This window comes from Podarcis bocagei (assembly GCF_964188305.1).
Source record: "Podarcis bocagei genome assembly, chromosome: 4".
In the NCBI taxonomy this organism is placed as follows: Eukaryota; Metazoa; Chordata; class Lepidosauria; order Squamata; family Lacertidae; genus Podarcis; species Podarcis bocagei.
The window spans coordinates 64212625-64238957 of NC_138128.1; the positions used below are offsets into that span (position 1 = coordinate 64212625).

Sequence of the window (26333 nt, forward strand, 5' to 3'; positions counted from 1 at the left end):
CGAAAGGAGGGTGGAGTGGGGGGGGGGGAGGAATTCTCCAGATTGTATAAGAAATGAACCTTTGCCTAATCACTTGTTTGTGAATAAGGTAACTTTCTGAAAGCAACATGAGCTCTTTCTCACATTGGTCCTCAGGAGTCTCACATTTTTATATCATCATCATCACCACCACCACCACCATTATTCTTTTGGAGCAAGGCTGAAGTTGCGAGATATAAAGCAGTTCCTGGGGGCAGGGGGTGGGGAGGGGGGGAATGTTCCCAAGCAGATGCCTTTAAGAGACAGAAATCATGAATTTCTTGAATTGCGACCACTCTGGCGGTGGCTACAATGACTTTTCGGCAGTGACAGTAACTCTGCCTTGTCTCTGGGAGCCCTTCTTCGGCCCATTCACTGCAGAAAGCTGCTTAAATGCACTTAAGCGCATTAGCATTTGGATGCTCGGGGACCACATTGACCCTCATTTGGAAGGTTTAAATGAGTGAAAGATGGAGCGATTTGTTAGGGCTTTAGAAAACCAGCTTTGGAGAGCAGCGGGTTTTCCGCTTTGGTTTGTTCGGGTGCTTGTTCTAATCTGGTGTGCTGTTTAAAGGCGACCAGACTGATTTGTGACACATGAGTCCAAAGAGCTATTTTTTGGGGGGAGCTTGACCTGATTAGCTAATTTGTGCTTTGAATTTCAATGGTCGGCATCAGAAGTGGGGAGTGGGGGGGGCGGCGGCTCACTTTTGGGAATGGCTTGGTGGGGGATTACCTCACTGGTAACTGCATACAGACACAGATGGCAAAATGTTAATTACTTGTCAAAAGAGACAAAATGGGGTATGAGGCAAATTGTGAGGGTGTGTGGAAAAAGTGATTAGCTGGGGGTTAAAGAGGAGAAAATAAAAAGCGATGGCTGCCTCCACTGGCTTGGTGTTCCCTACCTTACCTTTCCCTTCTCTGCCTGTGTTCCCCATAACACAATCTCATTAACTGAGAAACCTTTGGAGCGTTTTTTCAAATGGCTGACCTACATTAAAATAGGCAGGACATCGTTCTTCTTTTAAAATCTAGCCTGTGCAGGTTCCTATTGGTTACTCCAGTGTAACGGCATAGTAGTTTCTAGGTGGCAGAACTCAGAATATGAAAGCAAGTAGAAGTTCCAGCAGATTGCTTTGTTGTACCTATGTGGAACCAAAGGAAAAAGAGAGTTAGCTTTCAAATTCATACCACCAAGAAAAAAAAGTGTATTTCTTTTATTCTGCACTTGGAAAGCTGAAATGGTTTTTGTTTTTAAGATCCCAAATTCATGGAGTTTGTTGCGATAAAAGAGTAAAGGAGGCAGATCTGTTGCTGCTTCCTTCCCTGTCTTGGATTCCAAAGACATCAGTAGGGCTAGTCACCATAATAATAATAAAAAACCCACAGGGTTTTCTATTTTGGTTTGCGGGGAAATCATGTCTCAGTGGTAGAGCACATCTTTTTTCATGAAGGTTCAGTTTCTACCATCTCCAGATAAAATTGTCAGGTGAAAGGAAGGACCTCTACTTGAGACCCTGGAGAAGACAATTTATAGACAGTTAGTTGGACCTGGTAGAAAGCAAGTTCCCCTGTTCCTCTTAGGATGGTTGTGAGTCAGGGGATACCCAGAGCACTTATTATCAGGACAGTGATTCTCAACCCATGTCACCCTGAGCCTCCTCAAGTTTTAAAGACGCTTAAGGAACTCCCAACTCAAAAGCCAAGTGGCATCTGAGGGCAGCTGCTGATGTTAACATAGAAGCACTGGGCAGAAGATGCCTTCTGCACTCAAAATGTAACATCCTAAACAGGGATTCATGCATTTTCCTTTGTGGGCTTTTGCAGGAATTGTACCCTTCCCTGAAACACATCCATCCTTCTTTAGGAGAGCAGTCCAGCTTCCCATTTTGGTACTTTCTATCCTACGAATCTAGTTGTCCTTCCAAACTGCCTTTTCAGAATCAAAGCAAAGGACTGGTGAAATTTCTCACATAGGTGGGGAATAAATATGCTAGTATAAAAGATTATGAAGTTCTCCTAACTGTAAGGGGAACAATTAAAGTCTGTGGGGTTGTATTCAGAAACTGCATTATCCTATCTATAAATTGTCTTCTTGAATTTTACAAATGATCATCCGATTTTTTGTGGGAGCAAAGGAGCAGTAAAGAAGGTTACTCCTTATTTTTTTTTACTGAGTTGAAATTGGGACTCTGGTGGGAGCCAACAGTAGTCATATTCAGAACAGACACATTGCAATAAATGGACCTAGTCAGATTAAAGTTGCCTGTTACTCTGTAGCTTCAACTAACATTTTGCAAAGGAGGTGGAATTCTTCTGTGTCGTGTTGTATTAAAAATGTTTTTAACAAACAAATCTTTGTTTCTTTTCTCTCTCTCTCTTTGTGTATGCTTCCCTTTAACAGACACTTTGTGCAAAGGCTACAATGCAGACTGTCCGGGCTGCTGACACTAATGAAGTAGTCAAGCTTATATTCCGTGAATCCGATAATGACCGAAAGGTAGGTAACAAAATGCAGTCCTTGACACTGAAAAGAGCACAGATGTAACTGAACGTCCTCCACTCGGTCTACATTCTAGATTCCAAGGAACAAAAAACACTTGCTGACTTCAGTGGAATAAATAAGCCCGTTTAGTTACAAAAACATTTGTCTAATTTTGAATTCTGGGCAATAGAGGAGCCACATTATTCAGTGACTGGGCTTCCCTCAATAGTCTGGGTTCTCAGCCTCAAATTATTGATATTTGTTGAATCCCAATAAAACCCAAGGAGTCAAGATTCCCTACTTTAAAACATCACTTGACAATTTTCTGCGACAGAGCACACGACTTCTGTACTTCTAAGCCAAATATGTCAAGAGCAGAATATACGGGGTTGTATCCAGTGCCGCTATTGTGTTCACACAACTGACCTGCTTGAGCAATGGAACTTCTGCCCACTTTGGGAACCACTGGATTAGAGTATTGAATCCTGAGATTCTAGGATTCAAAGGCCCACTCAGCATGAAGCCCTCTGGGTGTCATTTGGCCAGTCTCTGACTCTTAGCCGAACCTACCTCACAGAGTTGTTGTGAGGGAAAATTGGAAGGCGGAAGAAGAACCATGTACACCACCTTGAGTTCCTGGGAGGAAAATGTGGAAGATAAATGTAATCATAGTACTAGTGGGGCAGTTTTAGATTTTTGTACCAGCATCCCACCCACTTATGGACGTTCTGCTTGTGCATGGCCACTTTTACGTGGGACGCCGCAAGATAAACAAATTGATTGAAACAGTGCACCTTCCCCCATTCAGGGCCACTGCCTGGAAGTCACTCTCAGCCTCTTATTCACTGCAGTGGGAGGGCAGTGGCCCCGAGTGAGGGAAGGCTTGGGACAGGCCGGTCAGCAACCCTGAGTGGCTTCCAGGCAGCAGCCCTGGTGGCACACGAGTCTCTCTTTCTCCTCCCTGCATACACTCCCTATTAAAGTGGGGTGCTCCCCACTTTACGCAGTTTCAGTGATGCGTGCAGGGGCCTGAAACGTAACCCCCACATAAGCGAGGGACGCCTGTACTGTCTCCACCCCCCACCCCATTTGCTGGTTTTTACATGGGTTTTATATTGATTTATGCTGCTTGTTCTGGCGTTTAAGTTGACCTTCTGCTGATTTTTGGTGTTGTTGGTTGATTTTAGGTAGTATCCAATGGTGTCCCTCACCCTGAAGGAAGGCTTTTTGATCCAGTGGAGGCTTCTGTAAGTGGAATGGGGACACCCCACCCCTACCCCGCAGCTCCACCACATGGGGGGGGCACATGAGAGCAGGCATTGGGTGGAGGCCACAGGGGGGAGAGAAATCAGCTCACTTAACAAATAACTGTAGCCCCCAGAAGATCAAAGAGCCTTCCATCAGCATGGGGGAAACCCACTTGTATCTTTGAAGTTGCAATATATATATTTATATATAGAGAGAGAGAGAGAGAAAGAAAGCTGCCCAGACTTGGTCGGTGGCTGGTTTAGAACTTATAATTAATATCTAACTAACTAACTAACCAACCAACCGGCACCCATCTAAGAACTACTACTCACATTCATTTCTCCCAGTGCAAGTATACTGGCATGTATGAAAATATTTGTAATCCTTCTCCTAGGGATGTCCCAAGAATATCGGCTTCCTGCATCCAATTTCTGACTAGCAAGTTTAAGGAGGGAAGTTGATATTTGCATAACACCTCCTATAGTGTTGGGTTTCGGGAGGGGAGGGGAAGCATAATGTGAGAAGGGCCCTATGTATCCTAAAATTATGTTGACCCTCCCCTTATTAAGAAATAATACTAATAATTTTATTAATTATACTCCACCCATCTGGCTAGGTTTCCCCAGCCATTCGAGGCGGCTTACAGAACATATAAAAACATAGTAAATTGCCAAACATTAAAAAACGTCCTGATACAGGGCTGCCTTTATGATGTCTTTATCTCCTTGACTTCTGAAGGGGAGGTGTTCCACAGGGAGGGTGCCACTACTGAGAAGGCCCTCTGCCTGGTTCCCTGTAACTTCGTGTCTTGCAGTGAGGGAACCACCAGAAGGCCCTCGGTGCTGGACCTCAGTGTTCGGGCTGAGCAATGGGGGTGGAGACACTCCTTCAGGTATACTGGGCTGAGGCCGTTTAAAGGTCAGCACCAATACTTTTAATTGTGCTCAGAAATGTATTGGTAGCCAGTGAAGATCCTTTAGGACCAGTGTTTTATGGTCCCAGTGGCTGCTCCCAGTCACCAGTCTAGCTGCCACATTCTGGATTAGTCCTGGTTTCTGAACTACATTGTTCTTAAGGCTTTGTATGTTTGCTTTGGTGGGGGGGGGGAAGGTTGTTGTTGTTGTTGTTGTTTGTTTGTTTTGCTTCAAAAAGTCAGAAGGAGTCTTGATTTAATGGTGAAGAAAACAGGGATTGAGAAACACAATTTGGGAGAATGCCCTTGTTAATGACCATGTGAAACTCTCATTTTTAAAATACTTTACAAGCTCTCTTTCTTCTTCTTTTCCAGGTTATGCTACAATTAGAAAAGAAACTCTTTGACTATTTTAATCAAGATGTTTTTAGAGATAACAATGGCACTGCGGTGAGTTTCCCGCTGGACAATTGCATTTTATAAATGTAACGCTCTGCTCTTGAACCCTGGATGCTCCAAGGAATATGTATATGCATAGCGTGGAAAACATTAATGTCTCCGACATGAGTTTATTTTATTTCTTGGTTTTTTATTTTTACATTTCTAGGAAATAAGCTCACAACCTTTTAAAATTCATTTCAAAGACAAGCCAGCTAAACAGTTTCAAATGAGTAAAATTACATGAGCAAAACCACCACACTTTCCCAAGTTCACATGGGAAACTTGAGTTCTGATTACTTTTTCCCCCCGAATTATGGGTTTCCTTATGTTTTAAACTTGGGTACAAGCAAAAAATCACAACTTACCTTGTCATGTTTGTAGAGTTTGTGTTCCTAAAGTTCTAAGTTTTCTCCCCTAAAATGCTGGATCTTCTTTCAGATTGCCGCTGAGTATTTCAAAGCAAGTTGCCAAATTTTAAGCACCTTTTCTTTTTAGATTTGACAAAAGACCCGTGTATTTTGTATATAAGTTACTTGTTCCAGGAACAGCTGATGTGGTGATGGGGTGTGTGTGCTGCAGAGGCAATCCAAGACTCCTGCTGGTGCACTCGTGCAACCCCCACCTCACTGCCACCCTTGCCCACCCCCTGTCCAGGTAAGCCTCTGTTTCTCAAACTTTAAGCCTCCAGCTGGACTACAACTCCCATCATCCCTGACCTAGCTAGGGATAATGGGAGTTGTAGTCCAACCACAGCTGGGGACCCAAATTTGAGAAACACTGTGGTAAGCAGTAGCCTTGCCAGTGTTAGGAAGGCAGCTCTGTGGCACCACCCTGGCTGCTCTTGCTGTACATTCATTCTCTGAGATAGTTTGAATGTGTTACTGAATCCTAGGCTAGCACCACAAAGGGCAACCTCTGACATAGCTATGTGTGGGAGCATGGAAGCTTTTGCTTCACTTTTCAATCAATCACAAGACCATTTTCAACCATGGTTTATGAAGCTGTGGCAACAAACCACAGTTGAAAATTAATCACAGTTTAGGGTTTAGGAAATAAGTCCCATTGAGTTCAGTAGGACTTAACTCCCTGTTCAGTGGGTATGGGGCTGCAGATTTCACTTGATTATGCTCAAGGTTAAAGCTTTGAATTCCTTTGAGATTACTAGGAGTCAAATATATATTGGCCTTTTTGAAGGAAAATTCATGATGCAACAAATGGTTAAAATATTTAATTCTGTTCTACACATCCACCTCTCTTCCCCTATTCTTCCTAATGTCTCAACAAATGAACCCGATTTGTAAAAAAAAAGAAGTTACATGGGGGGAAAACGAGAGAGAGACATTGCACATACCTTTGTAAATCAAGAAGATCTTTAATAAAAATAGATTTTTTAAAAAATCTGTTCTACACACAAACAGACAGGCTTGTCAAACCTCATATATGTTTACTATGTTTACTATCTTCATTTTGTCTCTCATTTGACATTGTGTTAAGGGTAGCATGAAGCAGAATGTTTTCATTAGTGTAACAGAATCATAGCCTGTTCCTACTATTATTATCAGAAACCATAGGAGAATCAAAGAACAGTGACACCTTGAAAAGGTTTTTCACATTTGCAGATCTTTCTTGTTGCGTTTGTGGCCCCCAACACCAGCGGGTGTAAATTAACAATGCTTATTGTAAGCCACAAACCTCAATAGTATTGATGTTTGCAGCAGTAAATCTGACTAATAAGGAGATCTACTGCACAAACTAATTTCTTGGAATATCAGGTACTGCTAAGGATGTTCATTTATTTCATTTTTTTATCAATATGAAGACAGGGATACCTTTCACCACATAGGAATGCAATCCTCCTTGTCAATTCCCATTTCTTTATACAGTGGTACCTTGGTTTTCGAACAGAATGTGTTCTGGGAGTCCATTCGACTCCCAGAACTGTTCAAAAATCAAAGCGTAGCTTCCAATTGGTTGCAGGAGCGTCCTGCAGCCAATCGCAAGCCGCACTGGACATCCAGCTTCCGAAAATCATTCAAAAACCAGAACATGCACTTCTGGGTTTCGATTGTTTGGGAGCCAAGACGTTCGGCTTCCAAGGTACGACTGTACAGTAATATCATGCCAAAGGATTTCTGTTATCTTTGCCTATATTAATACATATGCAATTCCTATCTTGTTCTTTTACTGATTGAATCAGGGCTGCTTCACTCTTCAAGCATGAATGACTATTGTACGAATCATCACATTTTGGAGCTGTTTGGAGCTTTGTTGGTGCTGTGGTTCAGTCCAGCATTGGTTTTGAAGGTAGTGAAAGTGCAGATTCACTGGGGTAACTACACAGCAATTGGGAGGAGGGAGTTCCCAAATCAGAAGGTGGTTCTTCAAAGCAGATTGAGCCCCATCAACACTTTATATATCTAGAAATAGTGCAGTAGCTCCTTGCATTGCTCCTCTGAAATTGCTCCAGCTGGAATTTACCTGAGCTTCTTAGAATACTGTACAGGATGCATATATGTTGTTCAATATATGTGTATTCCATGTGATGGCATACATCAGCTTTCATCATCTGTTTTGAACTACAGTTCCCGTCATCCCTGACCAGCTGGAGCTGATGGGAGCTGTAGACCAAAACTCCTGAAGGGCATCAGACTGGGGAAGACCGGTGTATGCTGTGGGTACCATATATCTCTGAAGGGAAACTTCTTGGCTAGTCCAGTTTCCTCCTCCAATCCATTTTAGAAAAGCCTGGCTACATAGGCCTTTTAAGCTGTTTATTGTTTTGGGGCGTATTGAATCCCATTCCTCACCGCTGCACACTTGACGGTTTATAGACTTATTCCAGAATGATGCAGATGATCCTTGAGATGTTTGACTTCATCTCCCATCACCCCAGCCAGCTTGGCCAATTGACAGGGGTGATAGGAACTGCAGTCCAGCAACATCTGGAGGGCCACTGGCTCGTCACCCTTGATGTACAGGAAATATTGATAGGAATAGCAATCCAATGGGCTGCGCCTTTGGCCTTTTACCCCACCTGTTCAGACATGTGCACATCTGTCACTGAAGGATGATAGGCAAGCAGAGAGCTGAAGCAACATACTAGCCTCTGAACTGCCCCCTGCCATGGAGCTCTTAACATTCTACCTATTTAGAAGTCGACAGTCGTATCTGGAGATGAGGAACCTGCTAGCGTGATCTCTCCATTATGGGTGAGGAAATACATAAGGGCACAGTCCTAGGACAGTGGACTGTGAGTGCCAAGGGACTCGTAGACCTTGAGTTTATAGTCCCTGCTAAATATATGAGTATATAAAAAGTAATGGGCATTGGCCGTCTGCTTATACAGATCATTCCCTCTGCATGGAAGGTATGGGGAATTCATGGGCATTATGTAAAAGCTATACTTCAGCGCATAATTTTTAACATAGTGCTATCTCACTAGAAATACTAGCAGCCATAAATAAACAATGAAAAAACCCCAGCTTTCCCCTTTTGATGTATCATATGTGTGTTTCAGTTTATTTTTTAAAGCAACTCGAAAGATTATAATTATATTTGTGCAGTATTTCAGTACCATTTTTTTAAAAAAGAAAAGGGGGTGGATGGTGCTAAAGATGATCATTCCTGTTTATGGCAGTTCTTGGCATTCCCGCAGCATTCTGAGCCCCGGTTGGGTTAATTTCCCATGCACAGCTCTTCTCACGTTTGCTTGCAAAGACACAGGCAGGCAGGCAGGCCACTTTAGAACATTATATTTCAAAATCTGTTGCCGTTTCATTTACGCACCGGGAAGCAGGAAATCTTCCAGATCAAGAATGGAAGAAAAAGATAAATGATATAATGAGCCATTGGAGATAATCTAATCTTCATGGTCTAGTTAAACACGCAGCACCATGATCACTAAAAACAAACTACCTATCTAAAAGGATAAATGTCCCTGGGCCAAATTCAACCCAAAAAATCCATCGCATCCTTCATCACCCACCAGCCTTGTACCAGCCTGACAGAAATTTAATTCAAGCTGGCTCCTGAAAATAATTATTGTATTTTAAGAGTAGTAATCATTGGTCGGGACATGATTGAATGTGTCCATGCCTATTGACTTTTTCTATGATTTATAGCTTTGTTTAGTCGATATTCCCATCGAAATTGTATAATTAATTATAAGTGGGGCTGTCAGGTCTGCAGGATGGAGTGCCCTGATGAGTATTTGGGAAGATTAAATTTTCCTTAGCTATACCGACGCAAGGCTTGGGAATTTTCACAGCAATATGGCTGTTGGATAGAGATGTTTTCTTATGTGTATAGCAACTGCTTGAGCTCAAGATCCATTGATTTTCTTCAGAGCCACCTTTTTTTTATCAGTGTGGTGTCTCTTCAGCAACAGTGGAATTTGTGCAGATGTGACAACACCTGACAAATATTTATTATCAACAGGCTACTTTATCATTGTCCATACACTGTTATCTCTTCTTTTTTTACATCGTAATCCAGAAGAAAAATTATTTTAAAAGATGTAGAAATGGCTAGCACGCTTGTGAAAAATCTGAAATACATGCAAATAACTAGTTCAACAGAAATACTGTACGATTTCTATTCAGAGCTGCATTTTCCTTAGAGCTGATCCTGTATTTTTCTTTTCCTTTTTTCTTCTCATGACAATAATGTGCTGCTGTTCACCAGCCTTTTAAGCCTATGGGGCTATTTGGATTTTTAATCAGATGCCATTTTGCTAGCACCATAGCCCGAATGCACTAACTTGGAAATTACTTTCATAGGTTTAGAAACTGGACTTTGTATAGATGAGACAACAACTGACAAATAATTCATTATCAGCAGGCTACCTTATCATTGCCCATACACTATTATCTCTTCTTTTTTTAACATCACATTCCAGAAGAAAAAATATTTTAAAAGAAATACTCTCTCAGAAACCAGTGGTGGGTGTCACCCTTTTCCAAAGCTTAATTCTTACGTGGGAGAAAAAGGTAAACCCCCCCCCCTTAGCAGCTCTTGGGCAAGGTGGCAGTGAATGGGGAGGTCTTAGAGCCTTTTTAGGCAGCAGAGGATTACCTCAAAGGCACCATTGTGCTCATGGGCACCACGTTGGAAAGTTCTGCTATATACACTTGCATAAGGATAAGTCTTGTTGAACTGAGTCGGACCTACTTCTGAGTAGACATGCATAGGATTACAATGTAAGACAAAAAGAAAAATACTTAGGGCCTCAGTACATTAGGAAGAACTTCCTGACAGAGCTGTTCGACAGTGGAATTTGCTGCCAAGGAGTGTGGTGGAGTCTCCTTCTTTGGAGGTCTTTAAGCAGAGGCTTGACAACCATATGTCAGGAGTGCTCTGATGGTGTTTCCTGCTTGGCAGGGGGTTGGACTCGATGGCCCTTGTGGTCTATTCCAATTCTATGATTCTATTCTATGATTCAGTAATTTAACAGTGCAGTCTTCTTGACTATACTTAGCGAAAGTAAGTCCTGCTTAATTCAGTGGGGTTTACTCCAAAGTAAGCAGGGTTAGGATTGCAGCCTCATACAAGTTCCCCATGAAAACAAGCATTAAAACTGTGTTTGGAGTTAAATCGCTGGCTAACTGGTGAAATTTGTTGCTCCTCCAGAGTAATTCTACATTGTATATAGCTTGTGTAAGCAAAAGAAACTGGGAAGAAATAGACGTAAACTGAGGCAAATTTATCCTTGGATTGTTATAGTATACGAGTTTCTAATGCCCCTCTACAAAGAACACAGCTGAGATACATAGGTTTAGAAACTGCTCCTTTTAATTCTAAATTATAGCTTTATATATGCTATGACTGGGAACTGCACCCACCATGGGAAGCAGGAAGTAGGTTATGTATCTAGGCTGCACTCCAGAGAGTTTGCTAGAACTGGAAAAGAGCAGCGTTTGATGCTTGTGGTCTTCAGAATGATGTAACACCTGCATGCATCCATTTTCCTCCAATGCAGATTGCACCAGGGCCTGATTCCCACAAGCGTATCCACACCTTTGAGATGATACAGGGAAATATTCTGCAGTTGTGGTCTGTGGTAGCCCTTTTCACACATACAAGGCATCACCTTAAGTCAGAGTTACTGAGTAGTGATCCAAACATGCACCTCAGTTTCCTGAGCCCTCAGCTGCTGATAACCTTAAGATTAGGGGTGACTGCAGAATCCAATTCCAGCCCAGTTTTTGAAGTTCTACTGTGTCTGATCATTCTTATCAGCACAGAACTCAAACTATACAAATCTGTTATTGAGATACAGTTCCAGAGCTTTGCAAACTAGGTGAGAAGAGATTTGTGCTCCTCCTTCTATCTGTTTGTAGTAAAAAACAAAACAACCGCCAAGTAAATGGTTCTTGCTTTTGTAGTTGTTGTTTTTAAAAAAGTTGTTTTTTAAATGAACTTTACCGCTGCCACAACACACTCACACACACAAACCAATTTTTCTTTTATGGTTTTTGTCTGTGGAACTGCGCATTAGGGCAATTGTGCAGCGTTTTAATGAAATTGGACATGCCCACATGTGCAAAATGCATTCCAAAGTCCTGCTGAAATTCAACCAGGGTGTAACCAAAGATATGTTAGAATCTTGGAACAATTACAAAGCAGAACTGAAAGGATCCAATCATGACTCATCCAGATTTAAGATTAACCTTCAAAATATGAGTCAAGTGGTATTTCACTGGGCATGACATGATTCACATCTTTAGCCCAGGAAAAATAAGCAAATGAAGAAGTACAGTGCATTCTGCAACTGACATTCATTTAGAACACAGGGCATGGATTTACAACAGGGGTGAGGAACCTCCAGCTTGTAAGAGTAATCTGCCTTGTCAGGCTTCCCCATTTAGAACGGTAGGCCAAGTTTTGAGCAAGCCATACCTATGTGTCCTACATTTGGCATCAAGCACCAGGCAGTTAAAGACAGACCTTCGTCAAAAGGGGCTTTGCAGGCACCGCCACTTGACAGTGCCTGCAAAGCCCCATTGCTCTGTGGCTCCCAAGCACCTAACAACCAACTGAGAAGGCACTGCACAAGGGACTTTTATTCCTCCTTCCAGTAGTTTCATCACCCTCTCTAGTAGACTGAGAGAATGCAGCCATGGCTTATTCCTGATATTAAATTCCCCTTATTTCCTATCCGAAAGTATGTCTGACAGTTTGACTGACTTTCTCATATGGGCCCATAATCCTTTCTAATCTTTGGCTTTAACTGTTGACCATATCTGGAACATGGTGTTTGATCTGCTTGCCGATCATTCAAGAGAAGAGTATGCTTCTGATCATTGAGCATTGTTCTCGTCATTCGTTTTCTTAGCATTTGCTGTATCTACGCCTCTGTCTCCTGATTCATGTGGTACACCTATCAGTTCCGATTGCCCTCTGTTTAGAGTGTGACTCTTTGAAATTTGCTTGGAAAAATATTGTCTGTTGGCACCAAAGAAGATGCAGGAGTCATAAAAATAAAGAGAATTGAACCCCACCCTGGGGTTGCTGTGGTGTCACAGGATGACCTGAGAGAAAAGTTCAGACAGAAAGGATTGGAAAGGTAGAGCTAGAAGGACTGAATTTCCTACTTTGAAGGCATTTATAATTCTTGCTGGCTTCTTGGTAAAAACTGAGCTGAGTTCATTTTTTGCGAGCCAGTCAGTATACATGTATGTTGCTGGTTGAATGAGATAATATTATTATATGTGGAGGGCTGAATTTAGAATAAACTTGCATTCATTTATTTACAAGCTTCCCACTTTAGTTGACTCAATCCCAAACAAAAGACTGGATTCATATATATCATCGTGACATTTTCTAGCGGATCCAAAATATTTTGATACATTTCATAAAAGAGATTTTCCCCTGAAGCATATATCCTGGTTAACAGCTGGACTTCATTAAAGGGAACACTTCCAATTGCCCTTTGATTATGGAACTTTGTTTAATAAATTCATATAGAGAAGAAAAGTTATCTATAATAAGGTGCAAAGCACTTCTGTTTACAAAGTGTGTATATATGTCTTTCCACAATTTAAATACAATTTAAATAATTTTCTTTTTAAAGAGAATCTAGCAAGAATTTTTAAACAGGTGGCAGAAATCTGATTATTTTTTAAAAAATGCTTCAAAGTAAATCCTAAAAAGAACAGATGAGAGAGGAGATAAGATAGAGGTTTCCAATCAGCAAAAGACCTTTTACGAAGCTTTGATAAGCGTGTGTGTGAATGGGTGCACATGAAGGTTAAGGAAATGGCATCACTGAAAATGTATTAATCAATAGACAAGATATAGCACAATGCACTCTTCCCAATGGCCTTGGCTCTGACCCTTTTAAAGATAATGGGAATACTGCCCACTAAGAACTAGATTAGGGCGATCAAACGCATTTCATCAGGGTTTGACTTGAACCCTGATCCCAGAGGTGAAAAGGCAGAGGTTTATCCACTACGCCATCCAGCCCCTGTCCAGATAAAATCTTGAATATGATGTATAAGGGGTAAATTAAGACGAGGGAAAGGAACTGATAGCTCAGCATCACAGTTGCCTAGGATTTGGGGGAAAGGGTGAGTGGGTGGTAAAATGCAAAGGAATATTAGAACAATTAGTGTGTTGGTCTCCTTAAAATGAGAACCGTTCTGCGAGGAGATTATAGCAAATAATTTAAAGAGGAATGCAGTGCTTGAAACCAGCATTTTTTTCAGAGGAAATCTGCTTTCTGTCTATGGCACAAAGTAATTGCTGTTGTTCTACTCCAATGACTGAATTAAGTTGCCCCCTTATAAAAGGTTCATACTTCTGTGATTTTAGCCAAGGCAGCTTATACTAGTGTCCCTATGGACAGTGATTCCGCCCCCTGCCTCCCACTTTCAGGGTAGCTGTTTTGCTTTGAGCCTAAGCAAGCAATATTTACACATCTTATTTAACTATTCAGACTGTGTTCTTTCTCCAGCTATTTGAAATGTCAGATTGTTAATTTCAAATGCAAATGTAATCATTGTGTACATTTATATTCTAGGCAAATACTCCAGTAGGCCCATAGCTTGTCCTTGGTTCATAAGAGTAGAAAGACTTTCAAGCAGCCCACTTTCCATCCCTAAGATAGTTGTAACTTGTTGGCGTGACAGGTGATGAAGGAAAGACTAGCTGGTGTGACTCCATACGACCAAGAACCATTGGGCTCTCAGCCCATGGGTCTTTAACCTTAACCAAAGAGCTTCTGTTTTGGTACACTTCTTCTTTATGGGCAACCATGTTTTCTTACCATTGCAGAGAGATTAAAATTCAACTGCTGTGTTTTTCTTTCATGGCCATGATCCAGTGAAGCTGTGTGCATGTATGACAGAGAAATCTTCAAGCAGCCAAGGGCTGTTGTTTCTTTAAGTTTTCCTTGTAGCTGCTAAAGAGACAAGCTGGTTTTTTCTGTTTAAAACTGAGAAGTGGATTGCTTCTTCATGTTTTTCTCCTGTTGTCATCATGGTCTTGAAAGCCACCTGCAAGCAGTGCACAAAGGACTACTGGTAATCATGGAACATAAAAGAACAACTACAAGTCCATTGCTCCAGTGGAACCTTAGGTACTCTTTGTAGAGAAGCTCTGTATCTCCTCCTTTAGGTTTTAAAGACAACTCCCACAAATCAATCTGTGTTTCCAAAAGCACACATGATTTGTCCCATGCAGTACATCCATCCTTTGGAGGCACTGAGGATGCTACACTAACCGCTGTTGCTGTCTGTACAGTAGTTGCAAAGTTATGCCTTGGCACTGGGTGCAACAAGATGCACAATTTCATACACTAATGTGCCATCCCACCATGTCATAGAATTAAGACCACTGACCTTGAAACCTACACTTGTAGGGCTGTATCCAATTAATCCAGCGGTTCTCAACCTGTGGGTCCCCAGATGATGTTGGACTACAACTCCCATCATCCCTGAGCTCTGGCCTTGCTAGCTAGGGATGATGGGAGTTGTAGTCCAACAACATCTGGGGACCCACAGGTTGAGAAAGGCTGAATTAATCTATACCAAGAGTAGACCCACTAAAACCAATGAACTTAACTTATAGCTAACTATTGATTTCTGTGGATCAACTTTGGATGTGCCTTAGCCTGTCACAGTCCATAGGATTAACATGTATTGAACAGGGGTCAACAAGGTTTATCTTGCCTGGGCCGGATCAGTCTCGCGGAGATCCCTCTGTGGGCTGGATCGCATGTGCACCCGTGATTTCCAGCATCTGCGCATGTGCAAACGCAATTTCCGGCGCTGCAGAAGCGAGTTCCCGCGCTGCGCTGCGCTGCGCTGATTTAGCGCAGCGCATGAGTGGGCAGCTCAGTTCAGGGGCTGGTGAAATGACCTCCGCGGGCTGCTTCCGGCCCATGGGCCTTAAGTTGCTGACCCCTGTATTAGAATGTGTGCACCCTGCTTCCTGTTTCCTGCATCACATGGGAGCTACATCACTAAGTTTGCAATGCATTTGCTTAAGTTGTCCCAGTGCCGCTGTCTCCTTATTACGCTTGAAAGAGCTGTTTCTCAAGAATGGCGTTACGAAGAGTAAACTAAACAGAACAATATATTGATTTTCACCTGCAAGCCATTTGCGATTTCTGCGAGGAAAATATTGCACAGTCCAGGGCCAAGTGGTGTGTAATGTATGAACTCATATTCCTGTGCTCAAAATTGCTATTTGTGGTGAGATAAAGCAGCTTCCCTCCCCCCCAACATAACACATAGCTGACTTTTAAAAATGGTTTTACGGTACCTGTACATTAATAATAGCAGCCTAATGCTCTGGTTGCAAGGATTCCAGGGGTGGAACAGGAAGGCACCAGCTCTCCCATATTGCCCCCTCCCCCCAAAAAAAATGTTATTCAAAGGGATACTCTTTCTGAATGAGGAGTTACCCCATAGCCATCACAGCTGATAGCCATTGAGAGATTTGTTCTCTGCAAACTTGTCTAATCCCCTTTTGAAATTATCTAAGCCAGTGGTCGTCGTCACCGAAACTTGTGGCAGTGAATTCCATAAATGAATTAGGCATTGTGCAAGAAAGTCTTTCTTTTCTTTTTTTTCTACTGCCAATCAATTCCTCGGGGTGGCTCATTTCTCAAATCTCATGAGTGGGAGGAAAATATAACTTTCCCCACACTGTGCATAAGTTTGTTTTCTTATATATAAACCTCTGTCGTGAGCGATAGAGAAAAAGATCAACCAAATTTTTAAACACATAACCTTCTAAATAATTTATAGTTCTTAGTGTTTGGAGGAGGGGACCTTCCCCCCAAAAAACTAAATGCAGACTTTCCTTGAACACAGTTAGTCTTGCTTGTGAGTAGACATGCATAGGGTTGTGCTGTTAGTTGTCTTTCCCCCCCTGAGTTAAAGCACTCAAAATAATTCAGCCTTCCCTCATAAATAATATGCTTCAACACAGTGAATATAAAAAACACAAAAATACATAACACGGCAACAAACAATAAACACACATGCACACAAACAGTTTAAAAGGCCATGTTGTTGTTAGTTGTTTAGTCAATGTCCGACTCTTCGTGACGCCATGGACCAGAGCACACCAGGCACATTTCCACTGTCTCCCGCAGTTTGGTCAAACTCAAGTTGGTAGCTTCGAGAACATAGATTGTTTAATTAGCCAAAGACCTGAGAGAAGAGGAATGTTTTTGCCTGGCACCTAAAGATATGTAATGAAGGCACTAGCCGAACCTCCCTGGGAAGAGCATTCTGCAAGTGGGGAGCCACTGCAGAAAAGGCCCGTTCTCATGTTACCACCTCCTGGACCTCTCATGGAGTTGACCTATGAAGAAAGGCCTAGGATGATGGTTGCAGGGTCTGTGCCGGTTCATATGGGGAGAAGCGGTCCTTGAGTTCTAAAGTACAGATGACTCCTGGCTTACTGAGAACAGGCACTGTGTGGCAAGAAAGAGTACACGCAGTACTTCAAATATGGCAGCGGCATAAATTTCATACAGCCTCACGATGCTGTTCATTTTGTGTTTGATCCCTTTCCTAACAATCCGAGACATGACATTTTAATTTGTCACCACCGCCGCACGCTCGGCTGGCATTTGGAGAGGGGTGTGTGGCTGAGCAGGAAGAGCAGCTCAATGAGAGTCCTAAGAGCCAGACAGATAGACTTTGGCCTCAGGGCCTGAGCTTTCCTCTCTCTGTACTAGAACTGCCTAAAATAATAACAGGAAGAATGCCTATCGTGTCCTTCCAGCAGCTGGCGCTTGGGTTTTGTAAGCAGCATTGCAGCTGTAAGGATGTCCCCGCTCCTTAAAGAGTTGGGAGAGGCTACAGGAGGCTGCCAGCACAATTGTGTTCCTGTTATCTGTCATCTGTGTCACAACAATATCAATAGCTCCTCTGCAATACACAGCACATAACTAAGCAAGCAACCACCCACAGTACATAAAAATGTCAGAAATGTCTGCGGCTGTTACTGGGGAAAGAGCTGGGAGCTAAGTGTCTGAACCACCGTTAACCCTTATCTAGGCCCTGGCCTTTCTGTCAGATCCTGAATATTGTCATAACAAAGCAAACTGGGTGTACACACTGCAGATATTTTGAATTCATCTAGGAAGACAATGCAGCTATTTAGCTCCCCCCAGCCTCTGGAATTCTCAATGAGTATTCTTTACCATTGTGTTCTATGAAGCATTGTTTGCTTATTCTGTCTTTTGCATTTTTATATTTTACAAGCAGCCCTCCTTTCTCAAAATGTTCTTTTGTCTTGGCTTCTTAGATAAAAAAAATTCTCACAGAAATGCTTCAAAACTGTCAGTTTATAAACATACACTAAGCCATGTCTGCTCAGGAGTTCCAAAGAATTTAATGGGGTTTACTCCCAGGTAAGTGGGGTTAGGACTGCGGCCTAGTTTTTTCCCCTCCCTCCATCATAATTGTATTGAAAGGCAGTTTTGCACCATACTTCCATGAGGCTGTAAGTCCTATACCCACTTGTCTAATTGAACCCAGTGAACTTACATCTGAGTAGACACAAACAGGATTTCACTCTTTATTTCTATTAACAAAAGATGCATTGGATGTAGTAGCAAACAACTGCTAATAGATGCTATTGGTTAGTCATTTTATATATGTAAACACCATGTTGGCACTTCACCAGTTCCTGAATATTATGGGACAAAATCCAGTGTTCTGTTGAAATGCACCCATTGGGCTTGTGCAGTGCTCACAAACTGTTGGACAAAAACAAGGCAGTATCTGCAGGGCTTTGTCTATCAGCTCAAGGCATTTATCTATGTATTGAGTAGCATCTGCTCATCTACTGTACTATGGTTGAATGAATCACAAATCAAAACTTTCAGAATGAGTATCGTATGCAAAGAAAGGGCTGTGAAATCAGAGGACTTGATGCAGACTTCTGACTACTGTTGGTTCTACTGCTCTGATGGGACTGCATGCTCTCTCTGTCTCCAGCACCTCTCCTCTCCCAAGAGTCTCCCTGCAGTGCCAGCCTTAACTACAATTTTGTACTACAGTGGTATCTCAGGTTATGAACTTAATTCATCCCAGAGGTCCGTTCTTAACCCGAAACTGTTCTTAACCTGAGGTACCACTTTCGCTAATGGGGCCTCCCGCTGCCACCGCACCGCCAGCGCAAGATTTCCGTTCTCATCCTGGGGCAAAGTTCTCAATCCAAGGTACTACTTCCAGGTTAGCAGAGTTTGTAACCCGAAGTGTTGGTAACCCAAAGCGTTTGTAACCCGAGGTACCACTGTACAGCTGCACTAACAGTTAGTTAAAACTAATGAGGGAAACAAGGGAAACTTGTTTCAAACCTTAGTTAAGTAGAAACACTGGTTAAGGTTGTTGGGATAAAGTTGAGCCGGAGTGGGGGAGTCCAGTCCCCACAGCTCACCCCAACTCTTATAATGGCCGGGTTTGCACATCACACTAAGTCCAAAGGTGGACATTATTTATTTCACACAATTTATATATTGCTTGATTGTAAGAAAGAAAGAAACCCTCAAAGCAGTCTACAAAAGGAATAAAACAAAAGTATCAGCTATTTAGAACATTCACATAATCATTAAAATCAGTGATGAGCTGAAAAGAGATTAAACATTCTACATATCTGAGTAGGCTTGCCTAAACAAAATTGTGCTGGAGAGTTGTAGTGGATTTACAATTGGGGCCGCTTTGCGCCTCCCCAGTCATTTTGCTGCTGTGCCACCCTAAGGCATGGCATGGCTGAGCTATTTCCAGAGTAACCAAGAGCTGTAAACTAAGAACAAACCTTGGTATCGGCTTGGGGCTAGTCTGGGGAGAACTAAGCCAGGCTTCCTCAACCTCAGCCTTCCAGATGTTTTTGGCCTACAACTCCCATGATCCCTAGCTAGCAGGACCAGTGGTCAGGGATGCTGGGAATTGTAGTCACAAAACATCTGGAGGGCCGAGGTTGAGGAAGCCTGAACTAAGCCATGAACCTAGGTTCAAACAACACACGAAACCGTGTGTTGGGAGGAGTAAAGCAGTTACAATCTCCTTCTCAGGAGCTTGAGGCTCGTGTCTCTAGGCTAATCCATGAGCTGGTGTATATAAACCAGACCATTGTGTGATCATCTTCTAGAGTGATTTGTTTGTTTTTTTCCAAAGTCCCATGATCAAAGTGCACGTGGCCTTTATGGCGCCTCAGGGACTAGACAACTCTTACACTGCTTTTGGATGTAGATTGCTTGGCCTTAAAATTCTCATAATTTGCATACATTTGCAATAAGGGATTTTTTTTTTAATATAAAGCATCTTAAACCATTTCTGTTTTTTTCTCCTTGGCATGAGCTATGCAAGAAAGGAAGGAGTGGCATTTCATGCTCCTGTGGGCCCATATTGGTACACCGACAAAAATCCGCCTCGATAGGTGGTTGGTGGCGCTGCAGAGATTGTAGACAAAATGGGTGGGCCACAGGGAGGGTAGCTAATCAGTTGTGCAGGTGGTTCAGGTATCTGCTTTTCACACAGATAATTAATGTGTACAAGTAGCTGCTAATTGCACATTTCAGGAATGATTTATGACAGAGCGGAGGGGAAAGAAGAACACAATCTAATTTCATTCGGAACCTCTGCCATTCATACAATGGTATCAGCACAGCTGTGAGTTGGGACATGATTAATGAACAGGGAGTAAACACACAGGCTCTATAAGGAGAGCTTTGATGGCATGCTTGTCAAAACCGAAAGTGGCATTTACAGCAATGGATCGGTAGCACTATAGGTTCATTTGCACGTCGGACTCCATGCTGGTCTTGGTTCTCGGACGAAGATTATTATTTTTTTATGCCCATCAGGATAGCTCCTCTTTTGAAATATAGACTACTAGTATTGTTCTTTTATGAGGAGGGTGTTTGTTTTTTTGGCTTCGGAGCACAATGTTAAGCTACACACTTCCTTTCTTTGTGGCAATCTGCAGGGGAAAAACTTTGTCCAGGGGGTTGATATGCTTCTTTCGGTACATTAAAGCTGGCTTAATATCTGTCTCTGGTATTGTGTCTTCACTGCTGCTGCCTAGGAACACAACTCTATAAATAATCATGTGTTGTTTCAGGTGATACATAAATAATATTGTGACTGCCTCAGAATAGCTGAATAGGAATATTGCTTGCTTTTGTGGTCAAATGGGGCTGTTCTGCATAGCCTTGTGGTTTGGTTTTATTTTGCAGGTAAAATTTAAGATGACAGTTTGGGTTCTTGTTTTTATGTTTTTATCATAACTTCTTTTCTAGGCAGAAGAGTACAGCAGCTAATATTATTACCACCATATGAGCATATTTTCTTGAGTGGTTAGCATCTTAATTTGCTATATTTTAATATTCTGAACAGCTAATTAGTTTTACCTCCGAAAAAGTAAAACTAGTGCTTCTTTAACAATTCTGAGCTAATCTTTGAAAGGAGCTAATTCCCACATGGTGGGCCCCTAGTATAAAAGCAAAGTTGAACACTTTCTGAGCATTCATAAGAAATTCATATTGTGTGTTTTTAATGCTCATTGCTGTTTCTTTTTCTAATAATAATAATAATAATAATAATAATAATAATAATAATGATGATGATGATGATGATGATGATGATGGACCTGTTCACAATACTTTTAATTCAGCATCATGTTTTCCTTTCTTCATTTATTTTGTTTTGAAATTTACATTTTTCATGACAATTCCCCAAATCAGTGTACAATAAAATATTAAAATTACAAAACAGCATCATAAAGCAAAACATTAACAATAGCTTGAAACCTATCACGGTGTAAGTATTGCAGCTTAAAATGTACTCAAGAATTACCTTTTTTGAAGAAAACAAGGGTTTATTTGTTTATTTGTTTTAATTCTGGTTTCTTTTTTTCCCCCCTTAGCTTTTGGAATTTGACAAAGAGCTGTCAGTCTTTAAAGACAAATTATATGAACTGGACATTTCGTTTCCTCCCAGGTAAGATATGTATGCAAGTGGTTTATTTAATTAACATCCTAACTCTAAGCACACTTTGGAAATCTGGTGAGAACTAGAATGCCATTCATTGTAAAGTTGGTGTTGTTGGGAATGTAAAAGAAACTGTATCCAGTCCTGCAGTTTCAGTTTTCTCTGGATTAAGGCCAGAATGTTTTATATGGATACTGTTAATCATCTAAAAGTCTTATAGTTCTCCTTTCTTTAAATTTGCTTACCAGCACGGATTTTCTCATGTTTATGTTCAACTGTTATAGAACTACAGGCATGTGATTTCCCCCTGAAATAAAGGTTTCTACTATGATACCTGCCTAAAGGGGGCAAAAATAACCTATATTTCACCAATCTTGAAAAGTGAACTGTGGAACTCTTGCAATGAAGTGAAAATGTTTGGTGTAATTACTCTTGCTTAATGAGAATTCAGAGCCAATTGCACATTAATAGAGGATTTAATGTTAGGATTATAATTTTACTTCAGTTTAATTTAATTTGTAATAGACTGGTAGTTCTTTAAGATTATAAAAGTAACAATGTACCCTTAAACACCTTGTGTTGAATAGATCTCTGCCTATCAACATCCCCCCTCCTTCCAAATTTGTCCTAACTTCCAAATAGAAGAGATTTTATCTGTAACTTGTTTTTGGAGAACAGTTAACTCAATTTCCGTATAAGAGTGGTTATAATCATTAGTCAGGTAAGGGAACCAACAAAAAGAAAGTTAACGAATTATGCTGATGAATTGTTATTAATAGCTCAAAGCATTTCAGCCCAAATTTGTTATTTCAGGGCCTTTGTATAAGAGATAGAAGATGTATGCCAAATAGCATTAGCTCTCATTGTATGTTTAGGTGTATACTATCTACATAAAAGAGGACTTTGCTTTTCCTAAAGAACAGGTTTGTTATTTCTTAAGTTAGCATGGCCTAACTTTCAGTAGTGAAAATGTGCATCTTAATAAATTTCACAAGGCTGCTTTCCATTTTGATAAGTATTCATATACCCTCAGAGAAGTAGATTTAATACACGAGGGACAGCTTGAGGGGTATGAAACCCTTATACCTTTCACACTCGTGCTATGAGAAAGGCCTCTTCACTGGGCTTCTGCCCTCCACACACTGGAACTCCTGCCAGCCTCTCTCACCCAAAGCATAAACTTGTAGGTGCACTCCCTGCTTCACATATGTTAAGGCTCTGATTCTTCTGCTCCTTCCCAGACCCCTGGTCCTTGTGATTTCTCCACTTGCCCTGTATTAGTACCAAGCTAGGATTCTTGCCGCTTTGCGTGCCTTCAACCCTCCATTCTTCCCCTATGTTAGGGGTGCATTACTCGGTCCCTACCATAGTAATTCCCAACACACGCACACACCACTGCCAGGATTGGAGGCAGTCATGCTTCTGAATGCAGTTGCTGGAAACCTCGGGGGGGGGGGACAGTGGTCTTGTGCTTGAGCCTCACTGGTGGGTTACCCACAGGCATCTGATTGGCCACTGTGAGAGCAGGATGATAGACTAGATGAGTCATTGGCCTGATCCAGCAGCCTCTTCCTATGTCCTTCCTTAGTTCTCATCATCTGCTTGGGTGAAAAAGCACCCATAGAAATATCATTAAGAATAATGAAGAAATGAAGTTGGAAGAAAGCAGGTACATGTTTTATCTCAAGAGACAAAAACAGATACCTGCTGTTTAGAAATACCGACTGAGGGATTTGCGCCTTGTTTTGTTTTGTTTAAAGCTTCCCAATAGGAGAAGCTTAAAAAAAGGTAAAGGACCCCTGGACAATGAAGTCCAGTCAGACTTGACTGTGGGGTGCGGCACTCATCTCGCTTCAGGCAGAGGGAGCTGGCATTTGTCCGCAGACAGCTTTCCGGGTCATGTGGCCAGCATGACTAAACTGCTTCTGGTGCAACGGGACACGGTGACAAGTGCCAGAGCACACAGAAACACCATTTACCTTCCCGCCACAGTGGTACCTATGTACCTATTTATCTACTCGTGCTAGTATGCTAAAAACTGCTAGGTTGGCAGGAGCTGGGACAGAGCAACAGGATCTCACCCCGTCGCACAGATTTGAACCGCTGACCTTCCAATTGGCAAGCCCAAGAGACTCAGTGCTTTAGACCACAGCGCCACCCGCTCCCTTGCAAATAGGAGAAGACTCACTCATCAGATGCAAACTCCACTCCAGAGTTTGGGGGAGCTGGGAGGAAAAGTTGCATTAATCCTTTTTATAAACAACAGGAAATAAAAGCAGGAACATAGAAATGGTAAATAGGTGGGAGGGTATGGGATGGTGTTTTGATGAGGACCACATTGAATGGACTCTGCAAAAAGCTTGGGTGCATAGTTCAGAATAATCCATCATGTAGAAGCATCTTTGTCACCATAAGCTTTTTTGGAATTGAAGGCAAGAGTGTGCGGAGTTTGTTCACATTATGGGATGAGAGGGCTCTGTCCAAACTATATAAAAAGGAATAAATCACGAACAGGGGACGGTCCGTAAAACAGTGATTACACAACAAACTGTAGCGAGAGAATCAAGTGTGCCAAGTATATTTTGGGATGCAGAGGAAGGCGAGTGCCCCGTAAGTTCATGGAAGAGCCACCATGTTCTAAGGCGGGGTCAGCAACCTTTTTCAGCCGTGGGCCGGTCCACCATCCCTCAGACCTTGTTGGGGGCCGGACTATATTTTTTGGGGGGAAATGAATGAATTCCTGTGCCCCACAAATAACCCAGAGATGCATTTTAAATAAAAGCACACCTTCTACTCATGTAAAAACACCCACAAATAACCCAGAGATGCAGTTTAAATAAAAGGACACATTCTACTTGTGTAAAAACACGCTGATTCCCGGATCGTCCGCAGGCCGGATTGAGAAGGCGATTGGGCCGCATCCAACCCCCGAGCCTTAGGTTGCCTACCCCTGTTCTAAGGGCTTTCCTTTACTGGGCAGAAGAAAGAAGTGCAGAAGAAACGAAATGCATTTCTTACGTAAGGCAAATGTGCACAATAGATTAAGACTGCAGTTGTCATGAGTCCTGAGATGTCGCCAGGCTCAGGCATAGAGTGCCAGACTGAGATGGACAAGGAGGGGGAACTGGAGGATGGCATGAGGTGGGTTAAGTCAGGGGAACAGAGGCTGAAAGAGGTCAGTAATTCCCTCCCCCAAGATACAGCTGCTCTGGATGAGGAAGCTCTCATCCTTCCTCTCAGATAAGAGCCTCTGTTGTGGTGGTCTGAGCAGGAATCGCGACAGCAATCTTAACCACTTACCTGGAAATACGACCCATCAAATTCAATGGGCTTCAAAGCAATGAGTCTTTTGGTTCCTTGTCAGTCTACATCCTTTTGCCAGCTAAGTAAATGAAATACTAAACTGAAAAGAGAATGTGTCAATGACTTGAGTTGCTTCTTAACACATTGTAATTGCCTCCGTTGGCCATTAAAGATGGATAAAGTATGGTTTCATCAGTAAACGGGTTTGCCTTACTAACTAAGGAAGGGGCATTATTTATTTGAAACATTTGTAAGACACTTCTAAATACGCTCAAAGCAGCTGACAAAATGATCACATGTACATAAACCAACAGAGCAAAAGAGGTGAGTGCTTTGAGAATTCTCAGCCACCCCATCCAGAAATGGTAGCGCTCTTAAATTTCTTTGCGGCGAAAAATGTACCCTGAAGAAAGTTGCATTCTCCCTGACTTGCGTTTTGGTTTCAAGAATGCGATACAAGCTGTAAATTCATATCACTTACCCTCAAGAAGTCATCCGTCAGGGCAGGCGTGACAGCTTTGAACACTGCACACCCTCGTGATGAATTTGGCTTTCCCGTGTTAGTGGTGCTCCTGGAGCCAGAGAGCCATGACACTGCTGTGATGAAGTGCCAGTGGTCTGACAAGAAGAGTCAAGATGACTTGTTTAGGTACAGGAGGCAGTAAATACGCTGGGACCTGAATAAAAAAAGACGATGGCGCGCCTAGACTTTTGGCAAGCACTGGGAGAGGGAAGGAGAGTAGTGTTTTGAGAGGGTTTGGGGTGTTTTCCCCTCCCCCAAAACTAATTCATAAAAAACCAACTCGCAATCTTTTGAGGTTATCCGTTCATTTTCTTGGTATGGGAGCTGCTGTTTAGCATTCAAGTTTTATACGTTGTTTAAGGCAATTTAAAGAAGATATTTTTACTATAATCCTTCAAATGCAATAAGCACAATCGAAGCACTTTAAAAACCTGCTGGTTTTGATAGCAGGCTTTAGCACATGCTTAGCTTTGCCCCAGCAAAATCAACAGGGTTTTGAGGCTACAGTCCTCTAGACACTTCGCTCAGAGTAAGTCCCATTGAGCACAATAGGGCTTCCTTTTGAGTAGACATGTATACAATTGCAATGAAAATTTGGCTCGATTGCTGCATATGCAGCATTTCAAGGTTTAAAATATGCTGGACTATATATTGTTAGAACTTAATTCCCCAGGGGCACTTTGAAGGCCAAAAGGTGGTGTGCAAATTATTTTGTATAAGATATGTATATTATTTTCCAAAACTAGCAGAATGACCAACACCACAAAAATCAGGGCAGAGAGGGAGTCTGTGTTTTTCAGGTACTAATATAGGAGCTCAGAGTTCATCTGTTTTCCTATTGCTGCTTAGAATCTTCACTATGCTTACAAGAAAAAATTCTGTACTCGTGTGCAACAGTCTTGCTCTGATTTTGAAAACAGCTGCCACCTCCTGTAAATCCCC

General features: G+C 42.0%; 1 protein-coding gene across 4 annotated transcripts in view; it reads left to right on the forward strand.

The window, feature by feature from the left end:
• Positions 1-26333, forward strand: part of INPP5A (inositol polyphosphate-5-phosphatase A) — a 231494-nt gene that overhangs the window by 184849 nt on the left and 20312 nt on the right. For 2 of the 4 annotated variants that reach the window (XM_081189505.1, XM_081189506.1), the window contains exons 10-13: positions 2426-2521; positions 3694-3753; positions 5043-5117; positions 21501-21574. In XM_081189505.1, coding sequence (XP_081045631.1) covers positions 2426-2521; positions 3694-3753; positions 5043-5117; positions 21501-21574 — 305 coding nt within the window. The remainder of the gene's footprint in view (positions 1-2425; positions 2522-3693; positions 3754-5042; positions 5118-21500; positions 21575-26333) is intronic. The other 2 variants (XM_081189507.1, XM_081189508.1) reach the window with 1 other exon arrangement.